At 40.3% G+C, this 19,904-nt stretch overlaps 1 protein-coding gene across 12 annotated transcripts in view; it reads right to left on the bottom strand.

Moving 5' to 3' along the window:
• The window catches only part of LOC119651969 (potassium voltage-gated channel protein Shaker), a 105,712-nt gene that overhangs the window by 17,016 nt on the left and 68,792 nt on the right, over positions 1 to 19,904 (bottom strand). For 5 of the 12 annotated variants that reach the window (XM_038055861.1, XM_038055871.1, XM_038055887.1 and 2 more), the window contains 2 exons: positions 10,445 to 11,096; positions 155 to 289 (listed from right to left, as the gene is read on the bottom strand). The exons of 2 other annotated variants lie outside the window; for them this stretch is intronic. In XM_038055861.1, the coding sequence (XP_037911789.1) occupies positions 155 to 289; positions 10,445 to 10,590 (281 nt within the window). In that variant the 5' untranslated portion in view covers positions 10,591 to 11,096. Of the gene's footprint in view, positions 1 to 154; positions 290 to 10,444; positions 11,097 to 19,904 lie in introns of those variants that run through there. 5 more of the 12 variants (XM_038055921.1, XM_038055880.1, XM_038055912.1 and 2 more) reach the window with 3 other exon arrangements.

Genomic DNA, 19,904 nt, shown 5'->3' with positions numbered 1-19,904 from the left:
AGTTTTGGGTGGTTTACATCTTGGCAGTTTACAATGTGGTTCTTTAGCTGGTCGTTGTGGTCATGTTTTCAGGCTTGTGAATCTCTAACAGTGAGAGCGTTGCTTAAAACCTGTGGTAGTAAGAAGTTCTTGGCGAATCTTCTAGTTAACTTACTTATCTTTATCCATTCGTTCATCTGACTGTTTCGCGAACACGGGATGATCTCCCACATCGTCAAACGAACTCTCCAAGTTGTTTATTATGTTGGGCGTATCTGTTTTCAAAGAGGGTTGATGCAATCCAATTAGCCTTTAACAAATAAATGAAGCACCAGGTTTGTTCAAGAAGTTTGGTACCATGAGATTTTATTTTAGTGCCATTTCTATCGTTTAGTCAAGCCGAGAGTACATTAACAACAAAAACAATGTGAATAAATTAAAACAACATAAATTCATTAATTCCCAACAAAAATGTTATATTTCTATTATGGATTACATTTACAGATTTTCGATTAACACTTGTTGAGTTTCGCATGAAACTCAGTAGCACTGACATCCAATACCTGAACGACATTTTCTTCCTAATTTTGTTAAATGATGGCTTACAGAAAAGGCAAGCATATATGTACGCATGTATATACAAAACATCTCCATCAAATCATAGAATATTGAAATAAGTTCCATAAATTTTATCTAACTGATAAATCCTATCAACTGATTACCATGGAAAGCATAAAGCTGCTAAAAAATGTGCCCAAGTAACTACACTTGATTTTCATCTTAAACTTTGCTGAAGTTTGAATTCAGCACAGGACATCCAATTGGGAAAATGAAGAGCAATTTTCCTTTGGACGTCTTCCTTGGTGTCGTTTAATTTTGTTTTCAGTTTACTTCAAACAACGAAAAACGAAATACATGTAAAAGTGAATAATTTTAACACAACATTCAACTGCCGATAGCTGCGCTGAATTGATTACACATTCATTGACTATTTTCAAACCGTTTGAAACTAATTTATCGGCATCCTTAGGGTTAATATCAAAATACGAGGGGCGTTCAATAGATCATTAAAAATTCGAGAGATAACGCTCGGCGCATCATTTTGATTGTCAACTGAAGGAAGAAATTTTTGCTTTGCTTTCTTCGAAAAATGGAAGCAAACGAGTTTCAAATGATTAAACACTTATATTTCATGGCGAATCCGTCACCGTATTTACAACTGTTGACAATTAGGTAAATGAATTTAAATATGGCAGTACATCCACAGAAGATGAAAATCGTTCAAGATACCCGGTGGAAGTGACTACTAAGAAAAATTGGGTGAGTAAAATTTCAACAAGATGGGTGCCTCGGTTATTCTTAGTAGATAATAAATGAAATCGTTTCCTCGACTCGGATGCTGTTTCTGCGCTTTTCCCCCGAAATTCTGATGCATTAAAAAGATGTTCATGGCGAAGGATCATCACCAATATAGATGCCTTCTTTTAAAAACCTTCCAAAATCTTGCTTTTTAGATGATTTAAAAAATTGGAGAAACGCTTGGAAAAGTATGTAGAGACGAAAGGAGATCATGTTGAAAACAAAAAAAAAACTCCTAACATAATATAAATTTTTTCTAAAAACTTATTGAACGACCCTCACACCTATTAAAAAAATTAGTACTCAACGTTCATTTTTATTTTTAGACCACTTATTAGTTTGCTTTACTAAAATATCTAAAGATTTCTTGTACAGGTTTGCAAAATATTTTAAGTGAAATTTGACCTTGTGTGTTTCTCTCGGGTGGGCCAAATCCAGTGTTGATCCAGTCGGAAATGATATATCTTACATCTCGCCTTCTCCTTTTCGTACATTTAGCAACATCGGAAACTAGATAAATATATTCCAAAAAATAATAAACCTTCACTGAAAGCAATAGAAGCAAAATAGTCTATGAAAGTCCAGGCTGGGCGTGACTAAAATACTAAGAGCGTAATCCTATCAAAAACAAGTCTTTCAGAAATGTGAGTAAATGCTTCAGATTGGAATGGATAAACGGCACTGACTTCGGCTGCAGAAAGCAAACTTCTTTATTGAGTCAACTTTCATTGCCTTTTTATTACTGGAGACAAGTACTATCCTTCGAAGAACATTAGTATCTCAGTACTTTTTGTCGCTTGTCCATACATGGAAAAATGATATTTTGTACTAAAAACACTTCTGTTCCATACTTGCATGTTTTTTTCCACAAATATTGGGTGATTCAGTTTCGTTTGAGCACACACCAATGATGAACACCAACAAAGAGAAAGTACGTCATATTTTCCAGTTTTCTTTGGTAAAAGCGAAAATGCTAACCAGCAACTGAAAATACGAACAACTTTTATGATCCTGGTATTGTAACAGCCAATTATGTGTAATTTTAACATCGTGGATTCCGGTCTGGTAATTTCGGTGTGTAAGACGCAACACGTTCCAGAAAGAAAATTATCGAAAACGTCGATAAAATCATGAAATTTGATGAGTGTGACCGCGCTAAGTAGTGGAAAATCGAAAAACCGTTGAAACCATTTGAATAAGGCCGAATTCAAAAAGAAACTTCACGTTTGGATGCCACACGAGTTAACACTAAAAAATTTCATCTGAAAATGGCTCTGGAATCGCAACAATCCCATTTCTGAAGCAGATGGTAACTGGTGTTGAATAGTGGATCAGTAAACTGTCATAGTCGAATTGCGGTGAGGCAATTTAAACCGTGACCAAAACACTTTTCAGAATCAAAGATTTCAGGAACTTCTGCAAGATACTGAATTCAGCACCAACGATTGGCCGATCAAGGAAAAGAAATAGCTCTAATATGAGGGAAACGCGTTTTAATCAATGGGAAGCAACAGGATGCAACAATTTAGGGTTGCATTCGTTGCAGCCAATACGATTAAACATCTCATTGCAGGATTCAATAAGAATCAAACTCTCCACCACGCCGAAATAGATGAAAAGGAAGAAACTGTAAAGGGCAATCTTGGGAAAGATCTTGGATTACCACTATTTTCAGATAAGTGGAAGTAACAGCTTTGTAAAAGTAGAAGTTATAATGAGCAATTCTGGAGGAGAATTGTCAAACCCAGTTATTTTACTCTGCTTCAGCGTATTGTGGCCAAAATGGTTTCACTTCTGTTTTGGCAGGGGTAGTCTGTATCCGCATGATTTTATTCACGAGAGATACAACTTCACCCGATGTTATGTAATTAAGAATAATAGTGAATAGCGCTTTAATTATGCCTAGTGCTCGTTAATGTTTTCCGATGATTTGGTTGAAATGTCTATTTTTCGATCAGAAATATTTCATTGCCGAACGATACCCCAATAAGAAAAGCTACCTGTGTTGAATTTGGACAGCTGAGGCCTTCCATCCCTACATATAAATTCAGATGCAATAAGCAAGTAAAGATAGTGATTATTTTTAAGCCCAATATCTGGAAAAACTTCTAAACTTCTACGCATTCCCTGCCAGTCATTTCGAACCTAATCGACCTCACAGCGGCCTCTGCCACCATTGATAAGACGGTGAAAGCTACAGAAAGCCTGGGACCACCCGCAGTGGACATGACGATCCTCAAGACACCATCGTATGTTCAAATAAGACTTGCTTTAGCACTCAAATCAATGATTTTAGCTTAAGTACTCGGACCAAATTTTCATATTCCTTGCCTTTTCCTGTCTTACAGTAAATACTCTATATAATACCGATTCACAGGATATAAGGGCGCACTTAGTTAACATTAATTCGACAATGAATTCAAGCTGCTCGGTAAATTTTCTAGACAACAATTACGCAGTTGCGCTAGAGGGAGGGGAGGGAGTACTCCCCAAAAAGCAAAAGATCGCAACCAAAATATCAGCTCAGCTTCGAAATGTGGTTAATGTTTCCATTTTTCATGATCTTTCAAAAATTCCAGCTCTATTTTCTCAAACCTACAACTTTACAGATCTCGGGTTTGAACAATGTGCCGAAAATTCTCGAATACTATATTCGTAATGGCCATAATTTCAGTTTAGCTTCATTCTGCCCAACTCTATCGCAAGTGTTCTTCGGCTTAGCACAAATAGGTTATATTATCATAAATTTTTAGGCATCTTGCGAAGCCGCTCCCTTTTGCGCTTCATCAGTTTTAGGTTTATTCTTCGTGATGGTAATCATTTCTGCTGCAGATAACCCCGCCTCGTTAATATCCTTGCGATTACAATTACAGTCAGGTCAACAGCCAAATCGTTAATCGTTGCCTAGTCCAGAAAGCGAAGACCGAACACCTTATCGAACATTAATAATATGGTATGGTTACCATTTACCCCTTGGTGGGGTAGAGTACTTCAATCACACCTACGCATCATCTTTCGCGATTACCTGAAATGCCCTTCCGCTCATCCCACGACTTTCCAAGACGCCTGCACTCCTTCTCTACTGTTATCCGCCAAGTACCCGATTCCCCCGACATAGCCAGCAATGCAATTGTCGACCCTCCTTACTGTGTGTGTACCTATCCACTACCATTTCTGCCTTCTGATCACTTCGCGTTTGAGTGCCAGATCTGTGTGCCGACCAAGTTCTTCATTGTGATGGTTTTAGTCCCGTGATACAAGGCAAACAGGTATTGACAGAAGTTTGGAGCTTTCGGGTAATAGTGGAATTCACTTTTCATGTGCTACTCCCATATTTGCATTTGCAGATTTTAGACAAAGCGTGGAAAACAGATCTCCATCCCGTTCGGTGTCACCGTCGGCAAAAACCACTCTTCCCATATACACAAATTGATCAGCACATCTGATACTCTGCCCATTAATGCACATAGGGAGAGTGCGATGACCGGACAGACTGAAACCTTGATTTTGTTGGTGTTTATCTTCAGTCTAACTATACTTGCCTCTCTTTTCAAATTCTGAACCGTTAAGACCGGTGAGAGAGCAAACAGGTGTCATCAGCGTAGTCAAGGTATTTGAGGAAAGATGTCATGGTCCATTACTCTACGTCCTTCGGAGAAGGCAGCATGAAGAACGTCACTGATAACAAGAGGAAATATATCTTCGGACTTGAAAATTCGCTCAGATTTTACTTCGGTGCAGTACGTGACATTTTGCGCCATTATCCTGCCATAGATATGTAATTCTTCTGTTCTTCATTCGTTTCGTGCATAGTGGTCTCTCCGAAACGTAATTCTCGATCAAACGAACTAAGTAGCAAATATAATAAAACACTACCACAGCGTAGCATCTCGAGATAGATCCTCGGCTGTTGCTATCGCGTTGACATAATGGGTGTATTTAAACTGATATTATTGCTCTGAGAGGCCACGTATTTTATGTATGGACCGTCTAGTGTATATGTGTCATTCGCTCCAGCATCGCTCTGATACTCTCTAATAGACAAGTATGACAAAACGAAGAGGGAAGCCCGAGAGGCTCAAGGATTTCGCTATTAAAATCAACCTCTGTCTTTGCACCCAATGGAAAACACTCTTTCCACTAAATCTGATTAAGGGAACCCGCAACCACTTGATGATGGACTGGACCAGTTGGGGTAAAACTCTATTCCACTTTTTTTATTTCACAAACGTCTCCTTTAGGTCAAGTACTCTCCAAGTACTTTTTAAAAGACAGCGACTGACGGATTCGTTCAGATGCTGCTCATCAGTCATCTTTTTTTAAATATTCCTTCTATAACCCATAGAAACTAATAAATCAATTTAGTCAAGCCTTAGGATAGGTCCCGAGATACCCCGTTAATCAAAAACCTGATGTTCACTTTCCTCTTATGTTGTTTCAAATATTTTTGCCTCCGTACCTTGCAATTAACGACTATGGTCAAGGGCTTACAGTCACTTTCGGTGCTCCAGCTTCTCTTTTTCACAGGATGATATTAAGCGTCTTATTTTCCTGTTTAAACTAGTAGTTCGGTTGTCTGCTGAAGAAAACACGCCTTCTTGGCATGGTCGCAGTTTCGCACCCCTCAATTATGCGTTGAGATAATCATCCCGTTTTCTCCAGCGCTGATTCTTTTAGGTCATCACCCCGTTCTAAAGCCACCAGAAATATTTCTCCCCCCAAAACTCTGGCCGACCATCCAAGCGCCTTGGCTGCCATGCTACGGAAACGCCGAAGTTTCCGTCTTCAACGCCGAGGCAGATGGCATGATGTTCACTTCGCTTCGATGAAATAGAAAGCTCGGAGGAAAACAAGTACGTAAACTCTGAGATATCGAAAATCTACAAAGAAGCGAGAATCCATCAAAACCTGACAACTCCATATATTCCACAATGAAATGACGTCAATAAATAGAAAAACAGGCATACCAAGGCGGGTCGTTTTATGCCAATGCAGTTAGGACGTAATTGTAATGCTAAACTACGTCATGCTTGGGGAATGGAACTCAACTCATAAAAGGGCTCCAAATTTCGAACATCTTTATTATTCTATCGCCCGCCAAGATACTCGACGCGGTGCCCCACGTGGTGACTTTGGGTCAAGAACAACAACGTCTTATTGATTGAGAGCTTTGTTTTGAGCTATTCAAGCGGCTGAGTGTGCACGAAACCTGAACACACAACACACCAGATCAAGCAGGCAATCAGTTAAGTGAAGAGAGGTCAGTGAACCTCACCTGAAGAGACCAAAAATGCAGCAGCCAGCTGGCAAGGTTTTGGGCACTGTATTTTAGGATGCTCACGGTATCATATTCTGAGACTATCTTGAAAAAGGTAACACCTTTAACCGTGATTATTACATAACGCGACTAGGGCGTTTGAAAAAAGGTTTGCCGAAATCGGTCAGAAGCTGGTTTTGCGTTCATCTTCTTCGAGAAATTCCCTATTCACGTTTTCCTATTCGCGTATCCCTCGAATTAAAAACAAATCCTTGAAATACATATGTATTTCCAAACTCCAATTCCGCCGTTCATAACATTTCGATTTCTATGATGATGACGGCATGCACGTGTTAGAGCTCAATAAATGCACGTGAAATACACAATTTTGACCTTCTATAACTTTGTCAATAATAGTTGGATTTTCGTCAAATTTTCCAAAATTATACATTATGTTTTATTTATAACCGTACCAAATTTTGTACTTCTAGGATGAATTTAAGGTGAGTTTTCGGGTAAATTAAGCAGATATCGGAATAGGCTGTATTTTGAAGCCTAGATTGCGTATGTATGCACCATTGCGATTTTTTCCAGATTTTGCGGTTTAATACGTTCTGGGAACAAGATCTGATGCACTTGGGGTGCACATTTTGGGCCTTCATTCCCCTATGTTCCACCCGGTATCAAAAATATCGTTAGTTTCGAAAAGTACTAATTGAGCCCCCTCACACGACCATATTCGGTGAAAAAAAAATTACCTCGCTTTTCACATGTATGGGGAGCACCTCCCACTTACACCCAGTGCAAGATGATGCCACTCGTTGTATGTATGATCTCGGCAAATATCGTGATAATTGGTTTAGCCGTTGTAGTGTAAATCGGGACAGGCAGATACTGAATCGGCTAAAAAATCATAAGTCGCCAGAAGCCGATGGAATTACAGCCGAATTGGTTAAATATGGAGGCAACCAGTTACACCAAGTGGTTCATCAACTTGTGCTCAAGGTATGGGACAGCGAATCAAAGCTTGACGATTGGCAACGAGGCATTATCTGTCTCATACATAAAAAGGGAGATATCACATAGTGCAGCAATTATAGAGGTATCACGTTGCTGAGTACCATCTATAAGATATTCTCTGCTATCTTGCTAGGCCGGATAGCCCCATATGCCCAGAACATCATTGGGCCATACCAAAGAGGCTTCACTCCAGGCAAATCAGCAACAGATCAGATTTTCTCTCTGCGGCAAGCAATGGAAAAACTCTTGGAATATGGACAACAGTTGCACTATCTGTTCATCAACTTTAAAGCCACCTATGATAGCATAGCCAGGGTAAAACTGTACACGGCCATGAGAGAATTCGGTATCCCAACGAAATTAATAAGACTGACTAGGCTGACCCTGACCAATGTGCGAAGCCAGATAAAAGCAGCAGGATCACTCTCAAGACCTTTCGACATCAACAACGGTCTACGACAAGGAGATGCCCTATCATGCGTCCTCTTTAACCTGGCCCTCGAGAAAGTGATCCATGATGCTGAGGTAAATGCAAGAGGTACGATCCTCTTCAAGTCTACCCAACTACTGGCCTATGCTGACGATATCGACATCATGGGAAGAACGACCCGAGACGTACAAACTGCCTTCATCCAGATCGAGCAGGCGCTGATTGGCGCGAGATCTTGGGCTGCACATCAATGAAGGCAAGACAAAATATATGGTAGTAACGTCAGCACCGAAGACGAACGAACCAACAACATCAAACCGCACTGGTCAAACAGGAAGAATAAGGGTAGGAGAATACAACTTTGAGACCGTTGATAATTTCTCCTATCTAGGGTAGAAAATCACAACCAATAACAGCTACGATCGTGAAATCCGCGCACGGTTGTTGTCAGGCAACAGAGCCTGTTTCAGGTTACAAAAACTGTTCCGCTCGAAACGTCTCAAAGGGTCAAAGCTCTTACTGTACAAGACAATGATCGTGCCAGTCCTCATGTATTCCTCGGAAACTTGGGTTCTTAGCAAGAAAAATTGCAAACTCTTGACCACGTTTGAGAGAAGAATCCTATGAAGAATTGTTGGCCCCCTACATGAGGATGGACGATTCCGTAGCCTACATAATGACGAAATCTATGAGCGATACCATGACCGTCAGGTTGTAGATAAAATCCGGTTCAATAGGTTACGGTGGGCGGGTCACTTAATCCGTATGGATGAGGATGATCCAGTCCGGAAAGTCTATAAGGGCAATATCTATAGTAGAAAAAGAAGACGAGACAGACCCTGCCTAAGATGGAGCGATGGCGTACGTTAGGACGCCAGACAGCTTTTAGGGATATCGAATTAGTGGACCTCGTCGCAGAACCGGGGTGTCTGGGCTTCCTTATTAAGGCAGGCCTAGACCGGATACCGGTTGTTGCGCCGTTGATGATGATGATAAAAATTAGAACCTTAAAAGGTTCTACGCTGTAGGATGGAACTTTTAAGTTGTGTTACACTATCTACCTTGCGTTAAAGGACCTTTCGTTATGGGGATCGTTAAAGTTGTCTTACAAACTGATTTTATGCAAGATTCGAAGTATAGAGATTGGTCGAGATCCAACATATTACCACTACTTGATAACCATGTGCGCCTTAGGTTCGATGAATCTACAAGGCACGCTTTCAGCAATTCGGCTGAAACATTCGATGAAAGAGTAAGCTGTATGATTTAACATCTGCAGATAATTTTTATGGGGGTATACCAAAACTTTAGGCTACGCCAATAAGCTAAAGATGATGAGCAATTTGGAAGCCAACATTCGCAAAATTAGTAAGGATTTGCTTTCGCAGCTTCTCGGAGAAGTAACCCGAAATTGGCTTTTGAGGCTACACTTTATTCGAAGTCGAAGTTGTACTTAAGCCCTAGTGGCATACAAGTCATTTTCAGTTTAATCTAAGGTAACCATGACCATTTGAAAATTCTATATTTCTAAAAAACACGCTATATGATTCAATATATGCCACTAAAATCTAATTTTTTAGGTCACTTAACATTAAATTGTAAACAGAATCATCAAAATAATTAGAATGCAAATTTTGAGAGAAAGAATGAATAAGAGTTGAGAAGTAACTGACAGTCCTGGTGTATCTAGGCCAGGTTTCAACTAAATTCTATTAATATAAGATAAGATACTAGATTGGGCCCGCAGGCACTCCACGTTTCAGGCGGAACTAGTAAAAAATATGAAACACTAGATTAAGTAGAAATTGATAAAAAAATAAGTTTTTTAGAATTTTAAAAGTAGTTTTTAAAACAAGCAACCTTAGTCATAGTAGCAAAAGCAAAAAAATGTAATTTCAAGTCATTCACTGAAATAAAAGACCATTGGCACCGGTTCAAATCGCAAGCATTTCGAAAATTTTGCTAAATGCAATGGCGGCATTACTCCATTCTCAAATGCCTGGACTGTCATGCAATCTCTGGCGAGTCGAGGAAACGTTCAGAAATAGATATAAAAAGGACATTGTCTTGACAAAACACGGGAAACCAAAATGATCTGGGAGCAGGCTCGTCATTCTGATTGCGCTGTTAATGAAAATGAGAAATGAAGTGAATAGGCCACAAAACACTGTGAAAGGATCAAACAGCCAAAAATCGGCAGCTGGTGCAAGTTGGTGTGGGCGGGGTGAAAGTATTCTCTTCATTTCTATAGAAAGTGAAAGCGAGTAATATTAATTGCATTGAAAGTGCTCGAGTTGGAATTAGAACGAAAACAACTTTACTTTCCAATTAAAGCTTTTAATGGCAAAAATATGTTTACAATAGAAGAAGAAAAGGAAACTAAGGAAAGCAGTACTCACTGATTGAGAGTCCTTTCGTTGGATCCACTCTGACTTTGGGTGCTGTCGATATGTCTTCTCTCTTTATGAACGATGCCCATAAGTTTCATCCACGGATTGTTCTGGGAACCGTGGCCCCCCATACCGCCACTTTGCCACATCGTCATCTTGGCTGGCTGCACTTATTATTGCATTTGCTTCGATAAAAATTTGAAATTTGTGTTGTTCACCACAACCACCATCACCACCAGGCCACTATTGTTATCACACTGTATTTTCTTTTGTTTTATTGTCTCTTTGTTTAGTTCGTCTGTTTTGTTTATCACAATATTCTCACATTAGCCCTGGCACTGCTGAAGCTGCCGCTGGTCTCAGAGGTTCCCGAGTGCAGCTTCTCTCGCCGCTTTTTCCTGGCGCTCGCCCTTCTTACCTTAAGCAAAATAAGCACAGTCAGAACTGATTGGTATGAGCGCTCAACGACGCTTGCTCACGATACTTTATAGTCCTATACTGAACATTCTGTTTTGTGTATAATTTGGCACTACCTAAAATAACGTTAGAAGCTAACATTTTACATACTTGCATAATTATCGTAGTTGGTCATAAGTCGCTAGATACGATAGTTACAAAATGACTACTATACTCGTGAACCGAATATCTTATAACGGCTGACCTGCAATAAGAGGGAACTACGTAAATATCAAATTTTTTAGGAGGGCTGGATTGGTTTTGCAGAGGAAAGTATAGTCTAGAAATTTTCAGGAAAGGTTTAGTGCTACTACGGATCTGTTTTCCAATCAAGGTGTTCGCATAACATGTGTTTCGTTATAACTAGTACAGGTTTCTTTGCAAACTAACAAAACGTCTTAGATTCCTACTCCAAATTTGGTTCTAGTTTAGCTTCACCGAGTCATACAAGGTATACCTAGGTCATACAAACTACTCTCAGGGCGAATACCCAGCATCGCAGGCTGGTATCCTGAGTTCAATCAGTCTTAAATCTGGAGCTTATATCTACTCTAATATAGAACTATATTTCCTTCGAGGACCATTACAAATGCAGGATATACTGCTTATAAAACTAGGACCTTATGAGTAACGTCTTATACTAATGATTTCCAATCCTTTCCTTATATTTAGTTATCCTAGGTGAACAATTCTCCATATTATTACTGGAAACGTGGTGTTGTTGAGGTCCCACTTTGACTTGCGAATCTTCTTCATCTCCTTATTTTCCCACTGGAAGGATGTTGTTGATTGCATAATCCCAGGTTCCCCTGTACCTTGAAGACGGTTTTACGGAGAATGTCTAACCAGTCAATAGGGATGATAATTTCTCAGCAAGACTCTGGTTTGGTATACGTTGTTCAACCTGCAAGTGATGTTCGAATCCAATTCCACCATGATGCTGATACTAGCAACTTTTCCTGAGCCTTTAAATCTGAAACTCCGAAGGATGTTTTCCTTCGACCGAATTCACGAATTTTACATATCCGTTATCAAAAGTCCTTAAGGATCTTATTGACAACGAATTGTTCATTACAAAACAGAAACACTTTGAAAATTTTTTCTCTAGACTACCAGGAATTTATACCATGCATTTACTACAAAGGTTAAGTCATTCTATTCTCAGATAATTTACTCGAAATACTCTAACTACTCCAACGATGGCTCAATAAACCCTGGTGAAGTTAAAACAGCTGCAATTGCAGGTCAAGCGCTAGTGTTTGAGCTGTGGTTCCTAACTAATAGCGGCAAGCAAAGTGCATTACCTTGTTCAGTGTAAGAAAACATTATCCTGTCAATCCACTTGTAACCTAATTCAAGGAGGTAAACCATTCGAACTCTTTTGAGAATTTTAAAAGTTGAAGGACGAACCCGTTAAAATTTACATTATTTTTCGAATGCTCGTTCCTAAATTTTCACCTTTCTAAAAAGGAATAACTTTTCGTCGAAGTTATTCTTTTCAAAACCGATAGTAAACTAAAAGTGTTGTGTCATAAACCCGTTGAAATTGACGTATAAATGTATTTGCTGGAATTCGAAATTTAGACCAGCATAAACACGATTTTTGGCTGAGTAGATTTAATATTAGCAAACTGTCGAACATAGGGTGCTCGGCAACAGTTACTGTCAAAGCAGTTTCAAAGTACGTCTGAGCACTTTTGGAATGCTTGCAGGAGTATCAATGTGTTCAGTTCCGCCCTTCGGGGCGATCTTATAGAAAACAATCAATAAACCGATTCAAAACCTAAATATGTGTACGTTTAAATCGTCGTAATGGTTATTGAATGAATTCCTAAATAAAAAGTGTGTAAGAAATAGCCCCGCAGATTTACGACGCAATTTAGAGATACGAATCCACAAAAGTAATAAATTTTGTCAAAAAGGAACTAGAAATTGTTAAATAAAACGCATAATTTTAAATTATTCATCTATATTTATTTTTTGTATTCAAACTAGTTACTTTCATACCAAAGCCTAGGAAAGATGACTATTCTAATCCAAAGAACTTCAGGCAAATCAGCCTAACATCATTTTCGCTGAAATGTCTGGAGAGGCTGGTTGAGCGTCACATTCGCGAGAAGGCGCTAAAGTCGCACGCCCTAATTGAAAACCAACATGCCTACCAACGTGGAAAGTCCTGTGAGTCTTTTCATTCTTTGGTTTCAAAGGTAGAGGATGTAACTCTGAAGGTGAGTACGCGATGGGGGTGTTCGTGGACATTGACTGTATGCCCTTCCAAAAGCTCTGTGATGCCCCCCAAAGGCATGGTGTTGATGAAACTCTAATAAAGTGGATCTACGCTATGCTAATGCAGAGACTGTTGTGTGCTGAAGTGGGTGCTGATCGCTACTAACAACGGAAGCTATGAAGGCTGCCCTCAGAGGCGCCACTTCTGTGGAGTATGCTGATCAACTCACTAATATGCGAACTGCAAAATCTGCCAATACACGTTCAAGCTTATGCGGATGACGTGGCTGTGCCGGCTGTTGGTCGAGATCTCGGAATGGTGTGTAGAAATACACAATGCGCCGTTGATTTAATTGACAGTTGGTGTATCAGGCATAGAATTTCAGTAAATCCAAATAAAATCACAATGGTATTATTTACAAAAAGAAGGAAACTGAATGGTCTTTGCCTTCAAGAGATCGGGGTATCTGGGAGTTATTCTAGACAAGAACCTTCTCTGAAACAAACATATAGAGGTAAAAACGAGCTCCCACAGCTGAGGGGCTGTGTAGGCGGACCGTTGCCTCGACATGGAGACTTGGGCCTTAGGTAGCAATGTGGATATATGTTGCTATCATTAGGTCGATACTTGCTTATGCATCCGTAGTGTGGTGGGTTAAGGTGAAACAGAAGAGTTTTCGCTGTAAACCTGCCACACTGCAAAGAACTCTGTGTCTGGGTATCACCGGTGCCATGAACACCACATCCGGCGCAGCTCTGAATTACTCAATTTGCAGCCCTTGGATTTGTTTATTCAGAGCACTGCAATGAGGACAGCTCATAGACTAATTCGATTAGATCCATGGGAAAACAATGAATGTGGAGAGTACAAAACATTGGAAGAGTCATTGGGAGAACTGAATCTAGTTTTCGCAATGCCTTCCGATTCTCAGATCCCCATACATCTGTTTGGTAGAAGATATAATGTTATCTTGAAACGGAGAGAAAACTGGGACGAATCAGAAGAATGCGTGTCAGGATATACTAACGTCTTCTACACCGATGGCTCAAAGACAGAAAATGGTTCTGGAGCAGGCGTCTACCTCTCGAATGAAAATGAGAAGTGGGCTTTTCCTTTGGGACAATACACAATGACTTTGCAACCTGGATGATTGACGAGCGGTTGAAGGGCAGGCGCATCGCAATTTGTAGCGATAGTCAAGCTGCATTGAGGGTGTTGAATAGTACTTTGAACACTTCAAAAATCGTTCAGGAATGTAGAAACTGATTGAACTCTGTTTCGAGATTCAATACGGTGGATTTACTCTGGGCACCTGGCAATTGTGGTGTAGACCGGAACCAGCAATTGGGGTGTCGGTAGCATTGGCTGATGCTACCATCAAAAACTGGGAACTAACTTCCCATAATGACAGGTGGCGAAACCTTAATGCTGCTAGACAGACCAAACTTTCCCTGTCAGAACCAAACAAACAAGTTGCAGAAATATTGCGGACATTCTGACTGGCTATAATTCACTAGCAAGGCATATGTTCAGAATAGGAATTATCCAAGATCATACGTGTCCATCCTGTAATGAGGAAGCGGAATCCACGGCACATTTTCCATGTGAGTGCCCTGTATCTTTACGCATCAGACATCAGATTTTTGGTGCTGATGTGCTCCAATTGCAGCGTGTAACATCACACTACTAATAGAAATCCTGTGATACACGGGGAAATCGAGTACAATGGACCAGTAAGGTCTGAGTGCTCAGAGGCTTTGCCTCTCCCCCACCTCAACCCCACAAACACGCAGTTACCAGCTGACGCGACACCTAAATACCACAATTTTGTCCTTATATGTTTCTTTTCCAGTACGACCTTGAATTCTATGAATTTTGCCTAATGGCTTCAATTTAGGCAAAAGAAACATCAATTTTAATCACATAAACAAGATGGTGCCACACGGGCCATATTTGGTGAATAAATTTAGTTTCTTTAATTGAATTCGGCTCCAATTGACGCCTTGGACCAAAACGCATTATTATATAAAGATTATAAATTCAATTTATTTTTCTACATAGTCCCCAGAGAGGTATATACATATGTATTTAGTCCACCTTTTTTCTAAAGCTTTAATATCATTTTAAGAAGAATATATTGTCTATGTGCCAAAAAAGTTGTGCTACGCTATAGTTTTCAAATTTCTGTTCTCAAACTTGGTTCTAGAGAAGAGAAAACTGGGAGTTGTCGCAGATTGCGAATGGCAGTCATTCAAATTTCCGTTTTGTATGCGGATACGTAACCCTGGTCAAAGAAATTCCCAGCTCGCAGTTTGCCTCGCATTTTTTCTTTGATTGTTTCCCATTATCTTCTTATCTACTCCGAGCTGCAGAACCGGTTATAATGGTTCACTTTTTCGAGCAATCATCATGATGATTCCCAGTGCATATCAGAGAAAAGGTCCCAAATCTTCCCCGGAGCCCTTGACCCCTGAATTTTCTCGATGTGGTTATGACTGCTTCCATACCGTCGACTGGGGCTTGGTCTCAGGAGCAAAGCGATGGATCCAAGTCTCCTCCATGACCAGGAACTGCAGCAAACAAGGGTCCCGCTAAGTCTGGAATATCTCAGGATACAGCCTTGAAACGCCAGGTCTCTTACCCTTCTCATTACCTAACATGCGGATACCTTTTTAATGGGAACTTCACTGATATTAATTTTTTCGATGCTGCATGAGAACAATGTAACCTCGACTAAAAGTCTGACGACCATCTGCAGGTCAGCACTTTGACGGGAACTTTTGAAGCAACTTTATGATGTCATAAACTCCTAAGACGTGACTGTAATGGGAAGAATAAGGGGAGCACAATCTGGCCGGCTCAGACCTTCAGAGCCAGCCCGCAATGTTTACGAAGAATAGCAGCTCCTCCACCCTACAACCAAAGAATTCATTGAGGTTTTCAAAGAATTGTGGGTGCTTGTCTCCGCTGCTGTAAGCTTATCATTTGCACTAGGTATGATGATGATGAAATTGAAGTGCAGCCTCATTGAAAATAAAATATGGAGGAAAAACAATAACAACGAATGAAACACAGCTTGTTGCTAGCTAGAGCTAGGCAGCCCCAAAGAAAGGGCATTCCACTCCTCTCGGCAACATCAGCAATGCGAATGGTAGGGTATGAAGAGTTTGGAGGCATGATCCCCATAGATCAGCCCCCCAAATAAAGCCGTTATAATCCTGTACGCGTTTGAGTACGTCTGGCCCCTGGCCGCTTCAGGTATGAAAGGTTTTGTGTATTTCTTTTATAAAGACATTTGAGTGTGAATTTGTCCCGTTAGTATGTAACATACCTATATATTATGTAAGAATATTCACTTTCGGATAATATTGACATTCAAAAACTTGAAACTCCAAAGAAGTGACAACTTTGACCTATTATATCTTTGTTAATAATAGTTTCTGAGAATAGCCCCGTTAAATAAATGATCACTTTCAACCCCCCTGAACTCTCCGCCTTTATAAGAAATGTCAAAACTAAGACTGGCCTTGGAAAGTACTAACCGAGACCTTTCATTTGATACCACACATGACTATATTTGGTAAAAAAATGTACACCCCAGTTTTGCACCTCCCTCCCCTTAAATTCGACGTAAAAGGATGTAACCCCCTGCTTGGATGAGCGTTCACAGTTCCCACCTTTCCACCGAATTTGGTGTCAATCGCGGATACACTCTCCGAAGAAAAATGCATGTGACAGACAGACAGACATACGAACAGACAGACGGACTAATATTGTCCTGAAAGTAGCCGCTAGGCCAACGCCAGGTATGTTTGCCCAAGTTTTCACGATACGCCTTGAGGAAAGAAAATTCCCCGAGCAATGGAAGCTACAAAAGCTCATACTCATTCCGAAGGTAGGTAAACCATTGGGTGACCCCTCCTCATATAGATCGATATGTCTGGTCAATACCATTGGCAAACTATTTGAACGAGTAATATGCAACAGACTGCTCGCTGTTGCGGAAAAGGAAGGAGGCCTTTCCGACAAACAGTTCGGATTTCGTAAGGCGAAATCAACTGTCGACGCAATCAGCATGGTGACTGGTTTGGCTCAGGCTACAATTCAAGAAGGAAAATGGAGGTGGTTTTGATGAGTAGAAGTCTCACATAAATGCTTGGCAGGATTCAGCAGTAGGTTTTGAACCTTCCCACATTCAAACGAAAAAAAGACAGACGAACAGACAGACAGACAGTAAACTGGTTTGTGTAAAACAAAACCTTAAAAAATGCAATGAGAAATGCAAGTGGTATCCATTTAAATTATTATTTTCAAGAATAAGGAAAAGAAGGAGCTTTTGATTTCCCTAAAGAACCAACACCACCACTTTATACGTTTGACATTTTTATCAGGTTGTCCACAAAGTTTTCGCACAAATCAAAGACAGAATTCAGCAGATAAGTTTATAAAAACCTTTAATTATTTAATCTAATATATAATTGCCTCCATTAGATACGACTTCCCTCCATCTATCGGGCAACTTCAAAATCCCCCCTCTATAAAACTCTTCCCCCTTCCCCTCAAAGTACGTGCGAAGTGCACTTTGGAGGTCAGCTTCAGAAGTCATTTTTTTACCATCCAGAAAATGTTGGAGGGACCTGAACAAATGGTAATCAGAAGGAGCAAGGTCGGGACTATACGCAGGATGACTCAAAACTTCCCAGCCAAGTTTACTCAATTTTCGCTGAGTAGTTAAAGATGTATGCGGCCGGGCGTTATCATGATGAAAGACAATATTTCGCCTGTTGACCAATGCTGGTCGTTTCGAACGTAGCTGGGTGTTTAATCTGTCGAGCTGCTCGCAGTACTTATCGGCGGTAATGGTCTCGTTTGGTCCCAAAAGCTCGTAGTGTATGGGGCCACGAACGTCCCACCATATACTGAGCATTCACTTCTGCTGATGAATAGACGGCTTTGCTACCGATGGACCCGGTTGATCTCGATGAGTGTAGGCTCGTTTCTTCGCTACGTTTTCGTACACAATCCATTTCTCATCGCCAGTTACCAATCGATTCAAAAAAGGGTCGTTTTCGTTCCGTAAAAGGTTAGCGGAGCAAATTCTCACTCTATCGGCCAGATTTCGCTCAGTCAGTTCGTGCGGTACCCACTTTGTGCTCTTCAAAACATATCCAAGACGCGTAATGGCTACTGCTACTCCTGATTTTGATACACCGAGATCCTCTGCAAGCACACGTGTCGAAAGAAAAGGATTCGCTTCCAGTTTGTTGCGCAGGATATCGTCGTCAATCGTATAGGGTCTTCCTGAGCGAGGTTCATCTTCAAGTGTCAGGTCTCCGCTGTAGAATTTTTCGAACCAATCGTAAACTGTCCTGCGCTTTACCTTTCCTTCACCGAATACCTTCGACAAATTTTCAATCGCCTTCGGCACCTTCGTCCCCATTTGAAACTCCTACAAAATGCAATGACGAAAATGTACTTTGTCGAATTCCATGTTTATCCTTGAATATCCTTCACAACACTGATCCTTCAAGGATAATTTACCATGCATTTTATAGTTAGGACTCTGACCTTTCCATTGGGATATCACATGTTGTACCTGCTGTTTTGGTTTGTCTGCTAATTGCTTTTTAATTGTCACATTAATATTTGTGCGAAAACTTTGTGGACAACCTGATAATAACAGGATGCGAATCCTATCTGATACTTCTTGCTAAGGTCACAACATCACACTAAACTCAAATGGCCCTAACCCACGAATTAAGGTATAAATTACCAGCGATGAAAAACTTTCAAAAATAACATACTCAATGGCGAGAATTGGGTTTGAAGGAGACTTTAATACAGTCCACTACCAGAAAACTGCTTCGCTTCCCATTCTATTAGATCGAATTTCTGGTTCGGAATGAATTAAATCCCGTGCGATTTCGCATTAACAACCACCTTTCATGCAAAGTAACCACCATAGCGGTCTATGGCCCTTCAAAGTTAAAAGTGACTTCTCAAATATTTGGAGGATTGTTCAACATTGAACATGGGTTAAAAAGACAATCAAAGAATGCAAAGGATCAGACGCTTATGTAATATTCATAAGCCTGCGAACGAAATGAGGGAGGTAATCGCCACAACAAACTCCAAACTCCACCCCAGAAACTGGCAAAGTGGCTAATAGAAAAACTAGGCGGTCTGGAGCTCGAGAGCCTTGTGAAAGACATGGAAGACCTTATTTGGGAATTTGCGAGAAATTGAAGGAAATAGCAAACAACAAGCAGCATTCTTGCATATGAGAGTTCTGTTCCCCAGTATTGCTGAAAAAGAGGTGCTATGTTGTCTAAAAGAAGAACTCCTGAACAGGAAAGAAGGTTCGTCCGAGTAGAAGAAAGAAGTTCATCAATATATGAAATTGGCCTCCCTGTTCGTGAGCGAAACATATTTCACTTTCAGAGGGAGACTCTACAAGACAACCTCAGGAGCGGGTAACATTCTTCCTTACTTAGCGAGATATTAATGAGCAAAATGGAAGAAAATATGCTGTTGTTAAGAGTTCAACGTTAGCATGTCTCCACAATATCCACAAAAAAATCGTCTTCACAGTGGAAATGGAAATAGACTACTGACTCCAACTGAACAAGAATGAGAAGATGAAGTTTCACGTCTACAAAAAAATCATCCACATCCAACGAACCACCCCAAAAAGTTTCAGCCGTTCACTCCTATCATTTATCGATTGTACATGCTCCCACTAAGTGAGGAAAGCAAAGCAAAGTAGCAGAAGCAAGCAAAGAAAAA

Source organism: Hermetia illucens, chromosome 1 (assembly GCF_905115235.1).
Source record: "Hermetia illucens chromosome 1, iHerIll2.2.curated.20191125, whole genome shotgun sequence".
Taxonomy (NCBI): Eukaryota; Metazoa; Arthropoda; class Insecta; order Diptera; family Stratiomyidae; genus Hermetia; species Hermetia illucens.
The sequence above is the reverse complement of the archived record's forward strand: the minus strand, read 5'-3'. Positions and strand labels throughout refer to the sequence as shown.